Source organism: Eucalyptus grandis, chromosome 4, assembly GCF_016545825.1.
Source record: "Eucalyptus grandis isolate ANBG69807.140 chromosome 4, ASM1654582v1, whole genome shotgun sequence".
Taxonomy (NCBI): Eukaryota; Viridiplantae; Streptophyta; class Magnoliopsida; order Myrtales; family Myrtaceae; genus Eucalyptus; species Eucalyptus grandis.
In genome coordinates, this window is record NC_052615.1 from 17891544 (window position 1) to 17914115 (window position 22572).

Genomic DNA, 22572 nt, shown 5'->3' on the forward strand with positions numbered 1-22572 from the left:
GATCCCATGAATTAGGTTCATATGGGTAATAACAAGTCATTTGTTGATTTAGTACACTATTAAAATTTATTGTCCCTTCTAAGGTGAAAATAGTGCAAAATTGCAAGGAAAAAGAGGTTGAGCTAAGCTCTTAATGAAATTCCATAGCCATTATTGGTGGTGTATTAAACTGCAAAATATACTTGATGGAATCACCTATATAAGTGTGGAGTGGGGCCGCTCCTATGAGATTTTTTGGCGAAAATCTCTAAAGCACTTATGAATAAACCAAGCATGCGCATGGGCTATTAGCGCAAAACCGCGTTGAACAACAAAGTTTGTGGGAGTGTAATGTGATTGGTGAAAATTATAATTCACAAAAGAAATTTTTGGTTCATAGAAGTTTCAAACTTCACCAATGATTTCGTGAATTATATTTCATTCTTTCTAGGGTTGGTTCATAGCCTAACAAGCACCAATTCCGATGCATTACTCTTCAATAACCCAGCATTATTCTATTTTCTTGTCAAAACTTTCTGAAATATGTGCGGGATTGTTGGATATTTCAGTAGTTTTGAAATATTTACAATAATAGCTTCGATAAAAGTTATGATCGCATTGAAAACCATCATTATTTTAACGATCACATAACGGCTTCTTAACAGTCATATAACGGCTTTTTAATCGTTTTGTAACGTTTAATTTATTTCTCAAATAAATCCTCCATTATTTTACAATGGCTCTTTTAACGGCTCTATTTTGTCTGAATATAAAAATAAGATTTCATAAGACACAATAGGTTCTAATATATCTTTCCTTTTTCTTTCAGCTGGGTTATACACAAAAGTTGTTCGGTTTCCTTCTAATATTCAGTGCGGAGTATAGAGGAATGTCTGTTGTATTTTGGGAGGATAGCTGCTGAAGCCTTACGCACTGAGTTTCGTACTTTGAGGGGCGGAATTATCCTTAAGGACAGTGCTTGCATGCCTCAGACATTTGTTTTTCTATTTTCTAATCATTCGCAATGTATTAACAGTTATTATTATTTTTTATGTATTCTAAACTTTTTCCAACAGAGAGGACCACAAAAATAATTGTCATCCAATTTACCAAATGTTTGGTAAAGATGGGATTTTTAATATCTTACAAAACGTTTGGTAAATGCCCTGATATAATATGGACATCGATATATACCATCGAAGTTGAGTGTTCGCAGCGCAAGCGCAATGCTGGCAGATCTGGCCATGCACTGCAGCCAACGTAAGGTCGCGGACAACAATATGCGCAAGCGCCTTGCTAGGCATCGACGACCTCCTCGCCGTCCTCTGCCGCTGCCTCCTCCTCTCCACCCACGCCGCATTGAGTCTCGACCGTTCAGATCAGTCTCCAGCAACCGCCGGTCCTGCAAGTTCCGAGTGCAAAATCACTCTTCTTCGGCAACCACGCGTCCTCACGATTTCTGCTGCTGCATCGTTTGCCAGCAGAGGCTCTCGAGCGAGGGCAGCTCCAATCTCCCCAGGATTGTGCGGCCTGTCCTCAAGGGGTCCTTCTCTCCGTCAATTGAACGGAACTCCAAGCTCAAGGAGACGGCTTCGGCCGACACCGAGCCAGCGTCGACGTAGTCCCATCCAAATGGCCAAGTTCAAGAACCGCAGATCTCGAGCCTCAATAACAATCGCTTCTCCGGCGAACTTCTATCTGCACCATCTTCGCTTGTTCGCTTTCGTGCTGCTGAAATAATTGAGTATGTTGGTTTTTTACTTCAACAAAAGGAGAAAAAATGCTCTTTTTTTTTTTTTTTTAATTATCATTATTTCCCAGCCAAAATCTATACTGTAATTATAATCTTTTAAAAATAATGAAATACTTATGTCAATTAGCGGGTCAATATTCATTTGTTTTTTTTTCAAAGTTTCGAGCGTTTCGATTTGAAAAAGTCAGTGCCCGCATCACAAAATTTAGAGTGAGTAAGTAAAAATGAAAGTAGAAGTCAGTTGAGGCACTTTTTTCTATAATTTTCTTTTTCTGTGAGCTCTCGTTTACTACTTTGTTTTTTCCCTTGCTTTTGTGATTTTCGTGTGTTTTTTTTGGCCAAGTCAATACATGTCATTATTATATATTTTTTAAATCAATTGTTAAATGGTGATTTTTCAGAATGGAAGAGGCCAAGCATAGGTTCACCAAAATTTATTTGACCAAATAATTAATTACCCTGCACAGAAATTAGATTTATGTATGGTTGTGAAATGTGTAGAAATTCGATTAAAACGACTGTGTATAAGTTTACACTTGAATATCCATGTAATGCCATCCATTTTATGAATTTTAAATAAGTGTCTAGACAAATTTAAGTCGTCTAATCTAACTATACTGCCAGTTCAAAGTTGAACTGTATATTAATTATATTGTACACTATTTGGAAAAAAAGATTATTTATTGCACTATTTGTAATTATAAATTTATGGGTATCACTTATATTGCTTTTTCTGTGAGAATTATGTTAACTCTTTACTCAAATTAAGCTTCCTTGTGCATCAATTACAATGTATCTAATTGAATAATAGCTAGAGATCTATTCTCACGTGGATACATTTCCTTATAATGGGAACTCAAATGTAAACCCTAAACCCAATTAAAATTTAGGAAATTACAGCACGAAATATATCGTATATCTCTACCCTTCGTGCGGTTTGATGACGAAGGCTTTAATGGCGGATTCAAAATGTGGGATAGGCAATGCATTGTTGAATCCACGGCGTGATGGCCAAAAGCATGGTGCAAGGAAGTGAATCCAAGATTCTTGACTTTGATACCAAATAAAAAAAAAAGAAAAAAAAAACATAATTTCTAGAAAGGATTTGCACAAAAGACAAGTGCTTAAATGGAAAATACACCCCAATTGTCATGGAATTCAGTTTGTACTTTTTCAAAGGGTGGCCAGCACGGTGGAAGTAAAAACTGAAACCCTACAACCAGCAATGCCAACTCAAAATAACCGGCTCCAAAACCATGCTAACCATGCTAACAAGTATAAAATGAGCTTCTCGGAGAGCTAGAATTCTCACCAAAGTCAGCAATGGCGATGTCAAATAAGGCGTTGGCTGTATGCATTATCGCTATAGTGACATGCTCGTTCGCGGCGGATGATGTGCTCGTCAACGCGGTGCCGATCTCCTACGGCGCCATGCGTAGAAACGGTGTTCCTTGCAAGGGCCCAAACTGTCCCAGACTGCCTCCTCCGTCCAACAGTTACAACCATGGTTGCGAGAAGTCCAACGAATGCCGTGGTGGTAGGCGGTGACTTAGCTTCTGGGAAAAAAAACACAAGACGGTGATTTCAAGACCATGTAATCTAAAACGCCCTACTGTTTTTTAACTTTTTGGTCTAATGAAACACCCTACTATGGATGTGGGAAATTATTGATCTTTTATTCTTTGACCAAATTGATTAATGTCATCGCAATTTATGACGGATTGATTCATTTGTTTAGTGTGGTCTTATTGTGCTTTTCGTGATAGATTTTCTCTTTCTTCATTGTGACTTTTATCAACTCGCCAAATATTGGATATGATTATAAACTTAGTTTTAATGACTAGATTCATAAATTTCCAGCAAATGGTCCGATTTCCAGACATATGATTAAAATGCGTTGGTAAAAATTACCACATTTTTACATCATTAGGTTCCTCCCCAATGAAGAAAAACTATTATGTCAAAAATCATTCATAAACAATAGTCGCAAAAGGAATTTTCAGAATTCATCTTTTGGCTTTCGTGCTCGAATCTGTGCTGAATGATTTTAGTTTAGACAACTACTCTTTGCTTTCACGTTGGCAATTGCACAAACATTTATTCCTAAATTCGATTGAATTTTGTACAAAATGAATCAGATTAAACTTTGTCCGTCCAACGTATGAAAAATAGTAGTAAGGATTTTTCTGCATTTTTCTAAAATTTAAATCAATTTCCTTTACAAGTCATAAACTATAAATAAATCCTAAAAAGTATTTATCATGTGGACTATCCAGAATCTATATTCGAAAGTCCATTTTGTTGACATGGAAAAATTCCTTGCGTTTGCAAAAAAATCATTACCGCTGACATTAAGGGCCCGCATGATAAAATTTCTACTTCTCTACTTCTTCTGTTTCTCTGCTCCCTAATGGTTGAAGTAAATCCATTTGGTAACGATTTGATTTTTCTATTTCAAAACAGATTTCTATTCCATAAATAGATCTGAAGAAGAAATCGAAACTAAAATTTTTAACTTCTCGCTTCTGAAATAGAAATTAAGAAATCAATTTTCGGCTAGAAATCAATTTATGGCTAGAAATCAATTTCTGTTTTAGAAATTTTGTCATGCGCACCCTAAGATTCCGTGGTTTAACATTCGAGGACGGTTAAATTTATCCAAAAGGACCCAAATTTATGTAGATAATGTGTGAAAATTTAGGTGGAACATTTAAGCATCTGGAATCAATTAACAATAGTGATTGCGATTAGGAAACTACTACTTTTAACTTTTATGTTCGACCAGAAATTCAAGAGCAAACCTATTTTAAAGCATCTGTTCTGGCCTGGTTTCTCTACTTTTTAGCTTTACCAGTATTTCAACAGAAAATCTATTTTTTTTAAAAGAGATTAGAAAAAACGAACATTGTCCCTGTCAATGCCAACTCTTAATTAACAACCTAAAACCCACTAATTAGTATCTAATCGCCCCCTTAGAGATCACTAATTCCTATTAGGAATCAACACAAAGTCAGCAATGGCGATCTCGAGATCGTTGACAAGGACGCTCTGTCCAACCCTTAAAATCGTGGTTGAGAGAAGGCCAGTGAATGTCATCGGAAGAAGTGAAAATGATTTCTCGAGTAAAGTAAAAATTAGGTGTTTCTAGGAACGCGAAAAACTAAACCCTCTTGATTGTGACGGTCGATCCAAGATTAAATGTGAAACAATCGATTTAGTTCTCTAAAAATCATGGACATCGTGAATTTGCTCGATCTACTTACCGCGACGTATTTTATATTTTGTCGGTTGAATTTGTGTTCATCCTTTTTAGGAATGACTTTAGAATAGGTCGCATGACTAATTTTCTAATTGACTATTTACTTGAAAAAAAAAATAGATGATCGTAATTCGCTCCCATTGTCAGGTTTATTGCTTACATTTGTTCAGTTTTGTTGATCAATATCCAACTTACTTGATAAGACCATACAAAGGGAAACATACAAAAAATAATTCTAAACCTATTGTATTAATATTAATTCAGTCTTAAACTTTTTAATTGTATCAATTTAGTTATAAATATTTTTACATTTGTACCAATTTAATTCATCTGGCCAATTTAGGCTCGAAATTGCTGATGTGGACACTCATCGTCTTACGTGATATAGCCAACGCCGATATTAATAATTTTGTTTATAATTTTTAATAATATTTTGAAATATTTTATTTTTTTAAATAAATTTGTGAATTTTTTTCCTTTCCCTTTCTTTTTGCCAATGTGGAAGGCGGATTGGACATTGGCCATAGGTCATGACCGGGTGAGGGTCGCCAAGCAAGGCTGTTGTAGCCTAAGCAACGGTTGGCCTTGCTAGTGCTTGCCCTCACCCAAGCATAGCCTCGCAAGGCCCACTCTTGCTTGTGGTTAGCAAGGGCAACGCTAATCTAGCTGAGGCCAGCTCTTGCTGGCCACTAGCACTAGTAAAAAGAAAAGAGAGGAAAAAAATTCAAAAAAATATTTAATTTTTTTATAAAATAAAAATAAAAATCGTCGACGATCTGTGGAGAGGCCATTGCCGTCCTTCAACCCCTAAAACATGCCTCCATATGAAGAACACTGCCACTTGTACTTGTGTATAATTGTTTGGATTGGTAAGTGTAATATCCAACTTGTTCATAGATCAGTTTGATTGGGAGACACATGTGTATTTGGAGAAGATTTGGGACTTGCTAACTGGGAGGCACATGTGTATTTGGATGTCGTTTATTGCGCAAGAGAAGCAAACCGGGCCGCGGACTGGGCCGTTAGAACTCAGCGTTGCTCCAGCTGTCAGCCTAATTTGGTTTTTTCGCCACGTTCGGCCTTGCGGAGCATAATATGTTCTAATATGTTGTCTCTGAACATGAGCTCAGTTCCCTTATAATTAATGAATCTAATTTTCACAACCCAAAAAAGAGAGGAAAATACACCTGAATTGTCATGGAAGTCAGTCTTTACTTTTTCAAAGGGTGGCCAGCACACTGGAACTAAAATTGAAACCCTAGCAAGGCCAACTCAAGATAACCGGCCCCAAAATGATGCTAACGAGTATAAAATGAGCTTCTCGGAGAGCTAGACTCCTCGCCAAAATCAGCAATGGCTATGTCAAATAAGGCGTTGGCCCTCTGCATCATTCCTATAGAGATATGCTCGTTCGTGGCGGATGATGTGCTCGTCAACGCGACGCGGATCTCCTACGGCGCCATGGACAAAGGGGACTGAGCACATTGCAAGGGCGCAAACTGTGTGCTTGCTCCGTCCAACGGTTACCAACACGGTTGCGAGAAATCCAACGATTGCCGTGGTGGGCGGTGAATTAGCTTCTTGGGGAAAAAAAGAAGATAGAAGGGTGATTTCAAGACCATGTAATCACCCTGCTATGGATATGAGAGATTATTGATCTTTTGTTCCTAGGCCAAATTGATTAATGTCATCGCAATTTATGATGAATTGATTGAGCTGGGGTGTGGCCTTATTGTGCCTTTTGTGGCAGATCTTTCTCTTTCTTAACTGTGACTTTCATCAACTTGCCAAATATCAAATATGATTATAAACTTAGTTTTAATGATTAAATTCATAAATTTCCAGCAAATGGTCCAATTTCCAGACATATAATTAAAATGAGTCGGTAAAAATTACTGCGTTTTTGACATCATTAGGTTCCTCCCTAATGAAGGAAAACTATTATGTCAAAAATCATTCATAAGTAATAGTCGCAAAAAAAAATTCAGAATTCTTCTTTTGGCTTTCGTGCTTGAATCTGTGTTCAATGATTTTAGTTTAGACGACTACTCTTTGCTTTCACGTTGGCAATTGCACAACGGTTATTCCTAAAATCAATTGAATTTTGTACAAAATGAAATCAGATTAAACTTTATCCGTCCAACGAATGAAAAATAGCAGTAGGGATTTTTCTGCATTTTACCTGACTAATAAGGGCTTCGGGGTCCAGCGCTTTAGGAAAAGGAAGAACCTGTTGTCAATAAAGCACTTGCGCTTTTTGACTTCCTGAACTTTCTTCACTTACCAGAGTTCATGAGAGCTTTTTTTTTTTTTTTTTTTTTTTTTTTTTTGAACAAGAGAGTTCATGAGAGCTTATCCTTCCCTTTTTAGACACAAACCGATGATCTTTTGCTCCCTAGAGTCAAAAGCTAAAACATTAAATCAATTTCCTCTATAAGTCATAAACTATAAATAAATCCTTAAAAATATTTATCATGTGAACTATTCAGAATCTATACTCGAACGTCCATTTTCGTGACATTGAAAAAATTCATTGTGTTTGCAAAAATCGTTACCACTGACATTAAGGTAACACATGGTAACACTCATGTTTCTCCCAATTTTTGTTCTTTTGTTCCCCGGAACAAAAAATAAAGTAAAAACCTATTTGGTAAAACATTTATTCCCAGAAACAATTTCTGTAATTTTTGTTCCCGTATTGTTCCGGGAACAGTTTTGAGAAGCAAAAAAAATTGCTTCTTGTTCCCGGAAACAATTTCTAGAAGAAGTAAGCTGATTTTCTTTTTAATTTTCTTTTCTTGTTGCGACCACCGTCAACCGCCCAGAGCCACCGCCCACCGCCACCGCCGCCTTGCGTCGCCGCCGGCGGTAAAGCTTTGATACGGTTAAATTTATCCAAAATGACCCAAATTTACATAGACTAATGCGTGGAATTTTTGCTGGAGCATTTAAGTATCTAGAATCAATCAACAATAGTAATTTAATTAGGGAACTACTACCTTTAAGTTCGACCAGAAATTCAAGAGCAAACCTATTTTAAAGCATCTGTTCTGGCCTGGTTTCTCTACTTCTAAGCTTTACCGATATTTCAACAGAAAATCCATTTTTAAAAAAGAGAGAAAAAAGAAAAAGGAAAAAGAACATTGTCCCTGGACCATCAATGCCAACTCTTAATTAACAACCCAAAAACCACTAAGCAGACGCCGAATCTGGAAGCAAAGCAGACCTACCCGGGAATAGCGAGTTGAGCGGAGAGCTACGACCTGGGCACAGAGCATCGGACCATCGACGAGTTGCCGGCTCAGGGAACCGTGAAAACGGCAGATCTGGAAATAGAGAAGCCGAAACACCTCAAATCTGGTTTCCACTGCCGGAATGAGCTTATAAGATCAACATAGATGGATCATACATACCTGGTTTGCTGGAGAACTCCATAGCTTGCATATGCCGAGATTCGGTTGGGAGAATGATGGGAGGAGCAGCTGAATCGGTCAGAGCTTCCTCTTCCTTGATGGCTGAAACCCTTATGGGAAGCCCTCAACTACTTCTTTTCTAAAAGACAGGAAGTGCTTATTATTGAGTCAGATAACTTGCAAGTAGTCAAAGCCATTAACAGTTTAGAATAGTTGAGTTGAGAGACTCAACCTCTTGTTAGTAAGTGTAAGGAAATAATGAGGGCATTCTCAAATGTTCAGATAATACGTTACTTTAGAGAGGCCAACCTTGTTGCAGACTGGATAGCCAAAGTCCACAAGAAAAATTACTTATTTCTAAATTGGGTCTTATCCTCTCCTCAAATTTTGTTGGACCTTTTATATAATGATGCCAATTTACCGGGCCTCTCATCTTTGCTTAGTTAATGAAATATTTCCGTTTTTGACAAAAGAAAAAAAAAAGTATATAATCACCACCTTAGAGATCACTAATTCCTATCGGGAATCAATATACAAATCAGCAATGGTGATCTTCAACTGCTTGCAACCCTTACAATCGTGGTTACTAGAAGGCCAATAGATGTCATCAGAAGAAGTGGAAATGATTTCTCAACTAAAGTAAAAACCGGGCGTTTCTAGGAACGTGGAAACTAGTCATCCTGATTGGAACGGCCTATGCGAGTTTAAATGTGAAATAATCGATTTTGTTCTTTGTGAATCATTTTGCGTTTGCCTTATTGCAATTGACATCGTGACTTTGCTCGATCTGCTTACTGCGACGTATTATAGGTTTTGTCGGTTGAATTTGTGTTTATCCTTCTTTAGGAGTGACTCTAAACTAGGTCGCATGGCTAATTTTCTAATCGACTATTTATTTCGTAAAAAGTAGATTATCATAATTCACTCCTATTGTCTGGTTAATTGCTTACATTTGTTCCACTTCATTAATCAATGACAATTACCTCCAATTTACTTGATCACATCGTACAAAGGGAAATGTACCAAAAAAGAAAAAAAATCATAAACCTATTGTATCAATATTAATTTGGTTATAAACTTTTTAAGTGAGTCAATTTAGTTATAAAGATTTTCACATTGATAATAATTTAATTTGTCCACCCAATTTAGGTCTAAAATCAGTGACATGAACACTAATCGTTTTACACGGCATGGCTACACCGATGTGGACAATTTTTTGTTTATAATTTTATTTTTAAATAAAATTTTGATTTTTTTCTTTTTTCTATTCCTTTTTTTTTTTTTTTTTTGTCGATGCTGGTGGCCAATTTGGCATTAGCCATAGGCCATGACCTAAGCGAGGTCGCACTTCACTAATGCTCACCCTTGCCTAGGCACAACCCCACAAGGCTGACCTTTGCTCATGGCTAACAAGGGCAACTCTTGCCCAACCCTCATTAGCCATGGGCACTAGCAAATGGAAAGTGAAAGAAAAAAAAAATTCAAAAAATTATTTTAAAATATAAAATATAAAAATTATTTTATTTACGTGATTAGACATTCCACGTCGCTCATTTCCAATCTAAATTAATTGAATGAATTGAATTTGTACTAATGTAAAAATATTTATTATTAAATTGATACAATTAAAAAGTTTATAACTAAATTTTCTTTTGTACAAATGACCAGATGCTACTTCTCTCTTTTCTATAAATCAATTACATGATATCACACTCATTAAGGAAAACATAAGTAAATGCAATTATTCATCAAAACACATGTTTTTTTTTCCCCGGGTCCCACGTGCGGATATTTCAAGCCCGGCAACATTGACAGAGCATTAGTAGAAAATGTTTTGGGCAAACAAAAAATGTAGAGAGAGAGGGAGAGAGAGAGAGAGAGAATTTGGTAATTATGCGCTGCAGACGTCCTACAGTAAGATCAGTGAGCTCGAGCTCGTTCTCCCCCCGCGTGGCGCGCTCTCACTGGTCAACGATTCTGATCAACGAGAATTCGGGTGAAACTCGTCCCCTCCCCCGTGCGACCTACCCACCATCGCCATCGATCTACCACCCCCTTCTCTCTGCAACCGGAACGAGGCTCTCGGGGAGACGAAGAGGAAGGGAGAGGCTCTGAATCCAACCCATGTCTTCTTCGAGGCTTCAAGCTCTCTGGAACCACCCGGCCGGTCCCAAAACCAGTGAGTCGACTCGTTCCCGTCATCGCTCGGAACCCATCGATCGCCTCGCTGTTTGACCGTTCGTGGAGTTTGTGGCTTGTGTTTGAATCTTGGGTCGGCGATTCTATCGAGACCCATGATTCTTTTTGTCGCGTTCCTGCTTTGGCTCGCGTCCGTCCGCGATGGTTCTGTTCGCTTGCGCTTGTTTTGCACGTGCTTTCTCTGAGGAGAGATGATGAAGGATTGATTTGACTAGCGCTGGAGTGGGTAGATGCGAAATTGGGCAAGTGGGTAGGCGTAGTTCCGTGAAATGTTTTGGTTTTCGTAGCGCTGATGGTAGTATTCGGCTCTATCTGGAAACGTTGAGTAGCGTCTGATTGAGGTATTTTCAGCCTTACTGAGGGAATTGAATATGGGTTTTGGACATTTGGATTTGATTAGAATTGTTGGAGACGGTCGCGTTGAGTTTTGGTGCTTTGCCGGTTAATGGTACTTGTTCGTGCTGTGCTTTCGTCTGCGATGATTCTGTTCACTTGCGCTTGTTTTACGAGTGCTTTGGCTTAGGAGAGATGATAATGAATTGATTGACTAGCGCTAGAGTGGATTGATGCAAAATTCTTCAAATCGGTAGGTGCAGTTCTGAGAAAGTTTTGGTTTTGTGGTGCTGGAGGTAGAATTTGACTCTATTTGGAAATGTTGAATAACATCTGTTGAGGTATTTTCAGCCTTTCTGAAGGAATTGAATATGGGTTTTATACATTCGGATATGATTAGAATTGTCAGAGTTGAGTTGGTGCTTTGCCGGTTACTGGTACTTGTTTGTGCTGTTCTGGTTGATATTTGGTTGTGTTGTGTTGCATCTCTAATGCAAAGGACTTATTATGTTCATTGCCCTGTCATTGCAGTTCACTTCTGGGCACCGACATTTAAATGGGGCATCAGCATAGCCAACATTGCCGACTTCTCTAAACCGCCAGAAAAGCTCTCTTATCCTCAGCAAATTGGTATGTCCTTGAAACTTTTATATGTATACAATCTATGCATTTTACCCTTGTGAGTGGCTTTCCAATTGCTGGTATCATTATGACGCACATTGATAATTGCAGCTTTTGTCTCATGTAAATGCCGCATTTTGTGCAGCGGTTGCCGCCACTGGTATTGTCTGGTCACGCTACAGCACAGTGATTACTCCTGTAAGCATCTACAGATATGCTGATTGTTTGCTGTAGAATACTGGTCACTCAGATAAGTCTCTAAACCTAAATGGCAATACTAAGGTTAAGATAATTGAAGCTCTCTTCATTAGCTTGAGTAGGGTGTTTCAAATTCAAGCTCTCAAACACTGTTAACAGAATGAGAAGCCATCACTGGTTGCAGAGATTATTGTCGCTTGCCTTCCTTCTGTCAGCTCTTAATGTTGTTCTCATTTTCCTTGGAGAAAATCCTCCATGGTACTGACCAGGGTTTGTCCTACTGAATTACAGAAAAATTGGAATCTCTTCAGTGTAAATGTTGCTATGGCTGGGACAGGCCTCTATCAATTAGGGCGCAAAATTCGGTGAGTTTATACTTTCTATAGTATAGAAGTTAGTCGGAAGGTTCAGATATAAGGAAGCTTTTGTGATTATTTTATCTTTTTTAGAAGTAGATACCTTGACTATGCCAAATTTCCTGGTTATGTTTTTTGTCTATCAATTTGGAAGAAGGAATAGACTAACAAATCATTAGCTTTTCAATTAGCAAAAAGAGATCATTAACTTTCTGATTGTTGGTTTCTATACATTGAATAGGATCCTTTCCCTGTCTATCACCAGATATATGGTGTGAAGACCTCATATGTTTACTGATCTGGAATCCTACACAGCCATCCTTTTCACACTCCTGTTATATATGCCAATTAGAGGAAAGAATTGTGTTGATGTTTGTCATCATCTTGTCACAGCTCTTCTTCTACTTCTCAGCTCTCCCATATGTACCTAGCTACTTCAGGTGAATTACTTAAGAGTTCTTCAATTTAGATAGCCAGTCATGGAGGATGTAAAGACAACCGAGCCATATGAGTAAACCCTAAATAGCTTAGTGGTCTAGTTCCTATGTTAATCATATTTACAGTAATGATTATGGAATTGCATGAGTGCTGGGCATTCAGTCTGGCTGCTTTGTGGTTCAGGCCCACCAAATGAGATAAAGAACTTCCCCTGAGATTCTTATTTCCTGTGTTTCCAGGCATGACTACTTCTCAGATGCTGAACCAGCCCTCGCTAAAGAATGATGATGAAAAATTTGTTGAAGGGGCTGGCGGTCGGGCAAAAGCTTCTTTCTTGCGTTGCTTTTGCAAGATCATCTCCACTTTGATGCCTTTATTTTTGTTTGTGTGGTTATGAGGTCTCTGCCATATGTCTCTTGTTCTCTTTGCACTATGCATTCATAAAATTTAGCATTTTGGCAGACCAGTGGATCCCTCTTTGATCAATGACCTTTTTCCCTTCCCAAATTATTAACGATCCATTTCTATCTGTAACATCCATTGAGAACAATCTGCAGCAGTACAGATCTTTGATTGCTCTCTGTACGCATCTGCATTCGGTTTGTCTCTTTACTTTTCCTGCTTTGACACAGATTATTGATCAAGTAAATGGCATCTTATGAAATAATCTGCCATAGTTCTGATTGATGAGCTTATGTACATTGCCATGGAGTTTACATGTCAAGAGTTGAAAACTTTTGCTGATGCATAACCATATAACATAAGTCCCTTGAAGTGAAAGCAGCACGCGAAGCTCGACTCGCCTCCCATATGATTCATATTTTGATCTTTTCAAGAGGTCATCTCTGTCTTCGTATGATCTTGGTTATGCCATCTTGTTTGGCTGAACGAATGCCTTCTTTGTGAAGTTCCTAGTGAAATTAATATAAGGCTTCATTTGTTTGGAGGAAAATGTTATATCTCTAAAGATTGCTTTTCAAGGAGTCATTCCAAGAAAGTGTCTATTTCTCGGTGTTTGGTTGAAATTTGAAAATAAATGGAAAAATATTTTTTATTGTTTGGTAAGGAAAATCAATTAAATAGATATTTGGGCGCTTACTACTTGTACATGGGTAACTAAGGAATCCAACATGGACATTAGGGCATCAACCTCAGATCCTCCACTCCTAGGCATGAGCACATACTGGTTTTGGGTCTAGTGAAACCGAGCTCAAGAACTTGATATCCGTGCTTGGCTCCTTGGTGCCTGGGCCTAGGTTCGCATAGGCTAGGCCAGATCCTTGGTGCTTGAGCCTAGGTCCATTGGGGCTGAGCCTTGAACCTCAACACTTGAGATTGGGACCTTGGTGCTTCGGTAGTGGTGCTCACATCCATGTCCATCAAGGTTGGGCTTGGCCCCCTACCTCTAAATTTGGTCCATCGAGGTTGGGCTTGGGACCTTGACACCAACACCCAAGTCTATTCGATGCCTAGGTCTAGGCCTTGCATTGATGGACCAAGGCGTGAGCGTAGGGGATCAAGGCACAAGAATCCTGAGTTTGGCCTCAATGGACTTGGGCTTAGAAGTCAGGGACGTGAACATGGGTATCATGGTCTAGGGCCCGACCTTGATGGACTTGAGCATGGGCATCAAGATCTTGGGCCCAACCTTGATGGACCCAGGCACGGTTTTGATGGATTAAGGCCAAGGCATCGAGGACCCAACCTTGTTGCTAGGGGCTCGAGAATGAGCACTAGGGTCCTTGTGCCCAAGGATAGAGTTTCTCATCTAAGCCTCAATACCTAATGATTTCTGATTTTTTAAAAAGAAATCAATTTTCCTAAATTTAAGCTTTAGCAAGGAAAACCTTTTTTTTTCGTTAATTAAGAAAACATTTTTTATTGACTCTCTTTCTTAAGCGATTCAAACGTAAAAAAAAAAAAAAAAAAAATGAGTAAAATATTTTCTCATAAAAGATTTTCCACAAAACAAATGCATTCAGAGATTATTTTGTATCTCAAGAAGTGCAAGCTCTTTGGCGGATTTCAGACAATAAATTTGCAAAAAATGGAAAATCATAGATTAGATTGGATTCATCCTTTCCTTTATGTTTGAGCATATAGTAGGTTATTAGCCTTCCTTCCTTCAACTAATTCATCATACTTATCCAATAAAAAAAGCAACATTAGTTAATAATTAGGGAAAATGGGATAGTTGGCTTTTGAACTGTGATCCAATATACAATATCATTTTCACGCTTTTTAATTTATTTAATAAGATTTATGGATTTAGTTTATTATACAATATCATCCCTGAATTTATATATATTTTTACATAATTTAATGATTACATCGAATATTTATTAATAATTCAGAGATTGCATCAAATAAACGAAAAGCCTAAGGATGATATTGCATAAATAAAAAGTTGAACAGCGATATTGCAAATTAACATTTAGGGTGTGCATGACAAAATTTCTAAAACAGAAATTGATTTCTGGTCAGAAATTGAGAAGCTAAAAATTTTTGTTCTTTAAATTTATTTATGGAATATAAATCTGTTTTGAAAATAAATCAAATGCGTTAAACGGATTTTTGTTCCAAACCTGTTCCGGGAACAAAGAAACAGAGAAATAAGAAACAGAGAAATCTATTTTAGATACTTTTTTGGCATGAATTTTCAGACGCAAGGCCCGAGCAAACTCGGATGGTCCATCGGGAGCGGCATGAAACGAACGGCTGCGATCTCTCTTCCTCGGCTATAAGAGCCACTGCTAGGGTTTACAACTCTCCATATCCTCTTCCTCCTCGCTCTTCTCTGTTCCTCTCTGTTCTATCATTTTGCTTTCTTCTCCAGTTCTGGTCCTTTTCTTATATGAATTTGCTCTGACCCATCTGAGATTCGAGGCTACATTGTACCGAGAGGAGGGCGTGCGGTCGATTCTGCACGGTGCCCTCGATCTTGAATCTGCCAAAGCGGCTGTAGCCACATCCAACTCCGTAGAAGTTAACTGGCCGGTTGTTGTCAATTTCCCGTCGACAAATCTGCTTACCGAACTTCTCACATTCCTTTCCATTTCCTGATATTTTACTGTCAATATTCGATTTTTTTTTTCCGTAAAAATGTTCCCTTTTTTGGTCTGCGTGATTAGAGAAGGGGGAGAAGAGGAAAAGGGCATAGGATTTAGCCTTTTTTAGAGGCCCTTCTCTTACACCGAGTTTGCATTCTTGTGCGGGTCACCTTCCAAGCAGAGCTGCTTCAAATTCCCCAGCAGTTTTGTGTCTATCGGTGACTATAATTTTAAATCTAGTTTCAAAATAAGTGATCTATGAGCCATTTATAATTTAAATGACTCATATATATGAGTCTAAGACCCATTTTACCATCTCTACTCGCGAGCAATTTGATTCACATCTATTGGACGACAGTTTGGTTGCTAATGCAAGGCAAAAATCTCGGTCCTCCCCTTTTCAGTTGACCCTATCCCAAATCTCAAGTAAGCAGGAAAGGACTCCAGACATTCGGTATTTACTCCAAAGCTTTCCATAAATACCCGCGCCCGCTTCCAAGTTCCAACTATTTGAATTTGCTTTTTTTCGAACTTCGATTTTTTCTTTTTTGGGTGTTATTTTTACTGATCCCCAGAAATGTCGAGTAAGGCATGGGGCTCTTTGGATCGTCTCCCTGTTGTGTGTTTGTTCACGACAAACCAAAACCATACGGTCGTCGAGGCTAGGATGATCGGCTACCATAGCATGAGAAGGGGCAGGGCCTACCTATAAGGCACTCTTGAGGACATGAAATTGAATTGAGTTTGAAAAATCTGGAACGGCACTCCGAGGACATGCTTTAAAAGTCAATACAAGTAGGACATACTCTATACCAACCATAAAACTTACAAGTCAATACGTGAGATTATTTGGGTTGGGTATGGGTAAAAATTTTGCATTATGATAAATGAGACATAAACGAATTAAATGGATTGATTTGACATTACAATAAATTGGTTATAAATGAATTAAATGAATTAATTCAAGTCAGACCATTTATGATATGATTCAAATCCAACCTGACCCACCATTTAACAGGTTTAGGTTTACTTGTGATGGAGTCATTTAACAGGTTTACTCGTGATGGTTGAGTCCATGCCTCGTAATTTAATCCGAGGAAGGTGGATTCATTTGGTGGGCAGTGGACTCCACGTACCAATAATTGCGAAAGATGCTCTTTAGATACAATAAATAAATATAGTTTCCTTCCCACAACTTCTTTGCATTCTATCTTTATTATTTCCTTTTTCCTTTCTCATGCATGCGACGCCACCGATATCTCTTTCCTTGGTTTATGAATTTTGGGCCCAGGCCCTAGTGACTTTTGGGCGTGGGAGTTGGGTACCTGAGCATGGCTACTGGGGATTCTGACATGGCCTTGAGAGACTGGGGCCCAAGTGTCAATGACTGGGGCATGGGAGTCGATTATTTGGGCATGGCAGTTGGAGCTCTAGGAATGGCATTGGAGTCCCGGGCCTGGACTTTGGGGACGAGGGCTCGACCTTGATGGATTTGGGTGAAGGAGCCAAGCATAGAGATCTTCAGCACGACATTTATGGATCCAAGCTTGATTTGCCAAGGAATTAGGCCAGTCTCTGGGACTGAGGCCTAGCCACCAAGAACTTGGGCCACGAGTGTCGGGGTTCCTGTTTGAGCGCCGATTTCTAATTATATTTTGCATAATAATTTTTCATTTCAAAAAAATGGAAATCCTATTTTTCCAAATTTAAGTTTAAGTTTTCAGTTAACAATGAAAAGATTCTCTGTCGATTATTTTTTAAAGCAATCAAAATGTTAGAAGATGAGAAAAAAATTTCGATGTAAAATTTTTTGCGAAATAAATGGAGAATCGAGACAGAAACATTCCTTGAAAAAAAGCTCCAATCTCATTGATGGAGTGCTTTTGCATTAGATGCTAAAAGCGAAGCAACACATCATTGTCATTTGTGTTGCCTACTCAAAAAGAAGATAGTGGCTGTTAGGACTCAAAGTCAGGAATTTGTGTACCTATGCATTTGGAATAATTTCTAATGTGGGTTTGAATTTTTCAGCTTAAATACTCGTGTACGCACGTGTTATCATTCTCTCCACATGCATCAAATAAATTCAAACCATGTTTTTCTCAAACATAACGGGAAACTCCAACCGAGATGGATAACCCTACATCTATCAAAAGAATTTTCTATCGAACGGGCTATTGGCGCACGATCAATTTCTGTGAAAAGGGTCCTGTTTTGAATTGAAAGCCAATATGCTGCGAGCATAAATCTTGGTTCTATTCTTATATGGTCATTCCATTCACAAAAGCTAGGTTTTTCTAAGCTTTAGCTGTCATACAGAAATAAGCATGTCTTTAGCGTACGCTTGCTTAGGTCTCTAAGGGGTAAAGTTGACCATGTCGTTTTTAATTTTATGCTTTGTCTCTTCCTATTTAGTTAAGCATTAATTATTTTCCTTTGTCATTTTGTGATCCTCCTATTCACCACCAGTCATGTCCGGGGAAGCCTTGCGGCGTGGAGGAATGCAATCTAGCTGTCTACCTTAACAAAAGCGCCGACCAAAGCTATCTCACAAAGGCAATACTTCGAAGGCGGATGAGAGCTTTTCTGTGGCCCTCAATGAACATATGGGAACGCTCTTCAAGACCTTCATTGCCTTGCTTTTGCTTGTGTGGTTTCGAGTTCTGCCGCATGTCTCTTATTCTCGCTGCACTTAGCAGCATTCATAAAAATCTAGCACGTTCCCTCTATGTTGAGGGAACTCTTTTGTCTAATAATTAATCGAATACATAGAGAATTGATCCATTTCCGTTTGCAACATCCGTTCTGTGCATGCATTCGGATTTGTTCTCTTTATTATTTGCAGCTTTGACACAGATTATTGATTAAGTAAATGGCATTTGGTGAAATAATCCGCCAAGTCGGTTCTGCTGATTCGGCTCCCGTTCCTGAAAGATATAGGTACGAGCCTTGATGGTTTGGGTCCCCATTCTCGGCACTTGATTGAAAACCAAGCCCTACAAATCTGTTGATGGAGAACTCTTGTTAAAAATAATGAAGTGATTGACAACTTTTGCGAGAAGAAAAGTGCATGGTATAGAGCAATTTAAAATAATAAAGATGAAACAGGGAAGGGGAAATAAAAAAAGCGAGACGGTTCCGAGGATAATTCCAGAATGGTTGGAGCTTGGAAACGCGCGGTGGTATTTATGAAAGCTTTCTTCCAGGTCCTTTTCAGAACCCTTTGGGGTCGTTAACTGATAAAAAAGGAGGGCGAAGGTTCCCCAGTTCACCAGCCACCCTGTCATCCGATGGACGCGTTCGTGCGTGTATGCCCAAGCATGTGATTTAATCTGGGAAGGGGAACTCGCTCCGGATCGCCGCCGACTACGCGCACGAATCTGATTGCGGATGCCGATCGATAAGAAATAAGAACCAAATCGAAATCCTTTTCTTCCCAAAACTTCTTCGTATTCTATCTTGTACTGTTTTCTTTTTCCTTTCTTATGCATGCGACGCCACCGATATTTCCTTCCTTTGTTTGGGAATCTGGGCATAGGGGCGCTAGTGACTTGGGTGTACAAGCTGGGCACCCGAGCATGGTTGTCAAAGATTCGGGCACGGCCTTGAGATACCCGGCCCCGAGTGCTAATGGTTGGGGCGTGGGAGCCGAGTATTTGGGCATGGCAGTTAGAGATCCAAGCATGGGACCGAAGTCCTGAGCCTAGCCTCTGGGATAGGGGCTCGATCTTAGTGGACCCGGGCTTCGGTACTAGTGATTTGGATGCAAGAGCCAGTCACCCGGGCATAGACACTGAGGTCTTGGGTACGGCATTTATAGACCCAAGCTTAGCTGCCAAGGAATTTGGCTAGTCTTTGGGACTTGGGCTCAGCTGTCGAGAACTCAAGCCGCGAGTGGTAGGATTCTTGTTCCAATTGTCAATATATAGTTTTATTTTGGAAAATAATTTGTCATTTCAAAACGATGAAATTGCTTTTCTGAATTTGAGTGTAGGTTTTCCATCGACTAGGAAAAGAATCTTCCTTTGACTATTTTCTTAAACATATAAACACTAAAATATGAGAAAAATGTTTTTCAACATGAAATTTTTCGCAAAATAAATGGAGAATCGAGACAAAAACATTCCTTCAAGAAAGTTACGATCACATTGATGGAGTGCTTTCACATTATATGCCAAAAGTGAGGCAATGCATCACTGCCATTTCTGTTGCCTACTCAAAAAGAAGATTGCGTCACCCCTTAATCTAAGAACTCCAGCTCGTGTCAATTAATCCATATTTGTCGCCACTGTTTTCCAGTTTTTGAGGACATTCTCGTATGACGCAATGAGAATTATTACTGCAAATGATCTCCAATGGACCAGGTGAATCTCGCGATCTTTAGTAATGATGGTCCTATTTGGAGCCCACAATATCTAATTACTATGATTTTTATGGTCCATGATGGATTGGTCTAAACAATGATTTCGATGCTTGACTAGCTCATGAGTGAACAGGTTCAAATACGCTATGCATAATGTATCATGCTGGAGCAAGCTGAACTAAGAAGGGCTGGCTTTTCTACCCTTCTAGTTGATCGGACTAGGATATTTTGACTGAATGGCCAAATCCATGATCTTGTCCGCATAAAAAAAATGAAGAACAAATGAAAAACGAGTTACTTTTTTTGACGGTTTGGAGGATAATAGGAACGATTCTAAGAAATTTAGGGTCCAAAGCGATAGAAACTAATCGTGCAAAATGGGGGGAAAAAAAAAGAACAGCTGGATTTGGGTTGGCAAGAAAGGCGCTTTAGATACGACAGATAGCAATAGTTTTGTATTAAAGAAAAACCTTAATGAAATCGAATTTTCCTTTTCAATTTTTTAATAATATGCCACTCTTGCTTCTCTATCTCCCTCCTGTCTCTCCTCTTTCACGATGGTTGAAAGGAAATGCCGTTGAAGCTTCGTTAACCGCCTCCGAGATAGATAACCCCACATCTATCGAGAGAATTTTCTATCGGACTGTTGTGTTGGTTTACACGACCAATCTCTATGAAAAAGGTCCCGTTTGAATTGAAATCCAACATTCTGCGAGCATAAATTTGCGTTTTGATCCTTATATGGTCAATCTGTTCCCAAAGCAAGGGTGGTCTAAGCTTTAACTGCGATATAGAAATAAGCACGTTTTTTGTGCATGATAGACGGAAAACTGTTGTTAGAAATGATGAAGTGACCGATGACAATTCTGGAATTGATTCGGAACTTATATGAGATTAATCGGTTCGCTTTTCGATTCCAAAAATTTGAATCTGACTCTGATATGATAAGTTTTGAAATTCATGACTGGGAACCTTAATCATCCTAGAGATGATCGCGTATAGTCTCGATCCCGTTCGATGAGCGCGAGTCCGAAGTGCAAATCGGCTAGGCGGGTTTGGACAATAAATTGGCAGAAAATGGAAATCACAGCGATTAATTTGTGTTGTTTGGGTACAATTAGTTGATTTTAATTCGTTCTTCAATTTATTTTGGAAGGACTCAGCAGGCCATTTGCTGTCTTGACTTTTTTAGAGCGGAATCACATAAGTTAATAATAATTTACGAGATAGAGGCAGGGCCGGACCTGACGCGTCCCGCGTGGGACAAGGACGGGAACGAACGGCGTGAGATGAACGGCTGCGATCTCTTCTTCCTCGACCATTTAAAATTCAAAACCATTGCTAGAGTTCATAGATGTGCGATCTCTCATGTTCTCTCTCTCTCTCTCTCTCTCTCTCTCTCTGTTCTATCCTTTTTGCCTATCTTCTCAGGTTTTTGCACCTTTCGGATACCGATTGCTCGCTCCGATCCATCTGAGATCCGAGATAAGGGCGTGCGCGCGATCGATTCGACCCGGTGCCCTCGATCTCGAATCTGCCGAGGCGGCTGCAGCCAGATCCAACGCCTCAGAAGTTGCCTAACTGGCCGGCCGCCGTTCAAATCGCCGACGACACTTCTGCTCACCAAACTTCTCATGTTCCTTTCCATTTTGTGGAACTTGTATCATCAATGATCGATTTCTTCCTGGAAAAAAGGATTCCCTTTTTCCTTTTTTTTTTTTGGGTTTGTGTGATTAGAGAAGGGGAGAAGAGGAAAGGAAAGGGCCAGAGGGTTTACCCCTCTTCTTTTTCTTTTTTTTTTTTTTGGGTCTAATTTTTATGTTTTGGGGGCTCTTATTTAGAGTCCCTTCTCTTCCATGGAATTTCCATGTAACTTGGGAAGCTCATTCCTTCTTTTCGTGAATTAATGGGAAGAAGAAAAAAAAGAAAAATGAAATTCAGGGTATTAAAGGAGAAGTACCAGAAGCCATGCTCGACTTTCGTCACATCTAAATAAAATTTCCAATCGGACCCCGCACTTGATCTAATTTGCAATTCCTACCTTTTTTCTTTTTCATTTCCTTTTTCCTTCTTTTCCTTTTTTGTTCCGCCCCCCTCCCTCATCCGCCGGTGCAAGCCGAGCCTTGGGCAAGGGATTCCTGCGCCTGGGCCGGTGGGACCCGCCCTCGCCAATTTAGCTAATAGCTAATTGGACCCCGCCCTTCTTGTGGATTTTGCATGTTGGACCGAAATCAAGTAAAACTCTATCCTTATTTATTTATTTATCGCAAAAAAGGAAAAGAAAAAGCAATTGAATCGTGATAGACAGAAAGATCTGCTTCAAGAAACATAGACAAGGCCATCAATCAATATGACAAAAATAAATAAACAACTTACTAATCTCACATACAAGAAACAAGACAAAACCTTTGATTGAGATGTACTATTAAACACAGACATGGCCATCCATGGATATGACAAAAAATAAATAAACAAATTATTAATTTCACGTATGCTATTATGATAGGTATTGCCGCTCTAGATCAATCACATGTCCTTGAAACCCCGTTCAAGGTTTTTCCATGAACTTCTTGCAACCACGGTCGTAGGGGTTGGACGGAAGAGGAAAGC

At 39.1% G+C, this 22572-nt stretch overlaps 1 protein-coding gene, 1 long non-coding RNA gene and 2 other non-coding genes across 4 annotated transcripts; 3 read left to right on the forward strand and 1 right to left on the reverse strand.

Annotated features, from left to right (window-relative positions):
• Positions 1–7953: 7953 nt before the first annotated feature.
• Positions 7954–8541, reverse strand: LOC120292423. Its single transcript, XR_005550217.1, has 2 exons — positions 8405–8541; positions 7954–8317 (listed from the first exon to the last, which is right to left on the reverse strand). It is a non-coding gene; the product is annotated as an uncharacterized LOC120292423 (long non-coding RNA).
• A 1731-nt stretch (positions 8542–10272) lies between these two features.
• Positions 10273–13216, forward strand: LOC104429609 (mitochondrial pyruvate carrier 4). Its single transcript, XM_010042462.3, has 5 exons — positions 10273–10583; positions 11468–11566; positions 11703–11755; positions 12047–12120; positions 12789–13216. Exons 1-5 carry the CDS (start codon positions 10529–10531, stop codon positions 12832–12834), a joined length of 327 nt encoding a protein of 108 aa, XP_010040764.1. The 5' UTR covers positions 10273–10528; the 3' UTR covers positions 12835–13216.
• A 2289-nt stretch (positions 13217–15505) lies between these two features.
• On the forward strand, positions 15506–15597 carry LOC120293052. The gene has a single exon (XR_005550711.1). It is a non-coding gene; the product is annotated as a small nucleolar RNA snoR109 (small nucleolar RNA).
• A 5908-nt stretch (positions 15598–21505) lies between these two features.
• On the forward strand, positions 21506–21602 carry LOC120293055. Its single transcript, XR_005550714.1, has one exon. It is a non-coding gene; the product is annotated as a small nucleolar RNA snoR109 (small nucleolar RNA).
• The last annotated feature ends 970 nt before the right edge of the window (positions 21603–22572 follow it).

What these genes read in the sequence shown, in the direction of transcription:
- LOC104429609 (XM_010042462.3), top strand. Translation starts at nt 10,529, where the DNA reads ATGTCTTCTTCGAGGCTTCAAGCTCTCTGGAACCACCCGGCCGGTCCC. An exon ending in CTCTTATCCTCAGCAAATTG is followed by an intron (nt 11,567 to 11,702) that starts GTATGTCCTTGA and finishes CATTTTGTGCAG; the next exon opens with CGGTTGCCGCCACTGGTATT. An exon ending in CAATTAGGGCGCAAAATTCG is followed by an intron (nt 12,121 to 12,788) that starts GTGAGTTTATAC and finishes CTGTGTTTCCAG; the next exon opens with GCATGACTACTTCTCAGATG.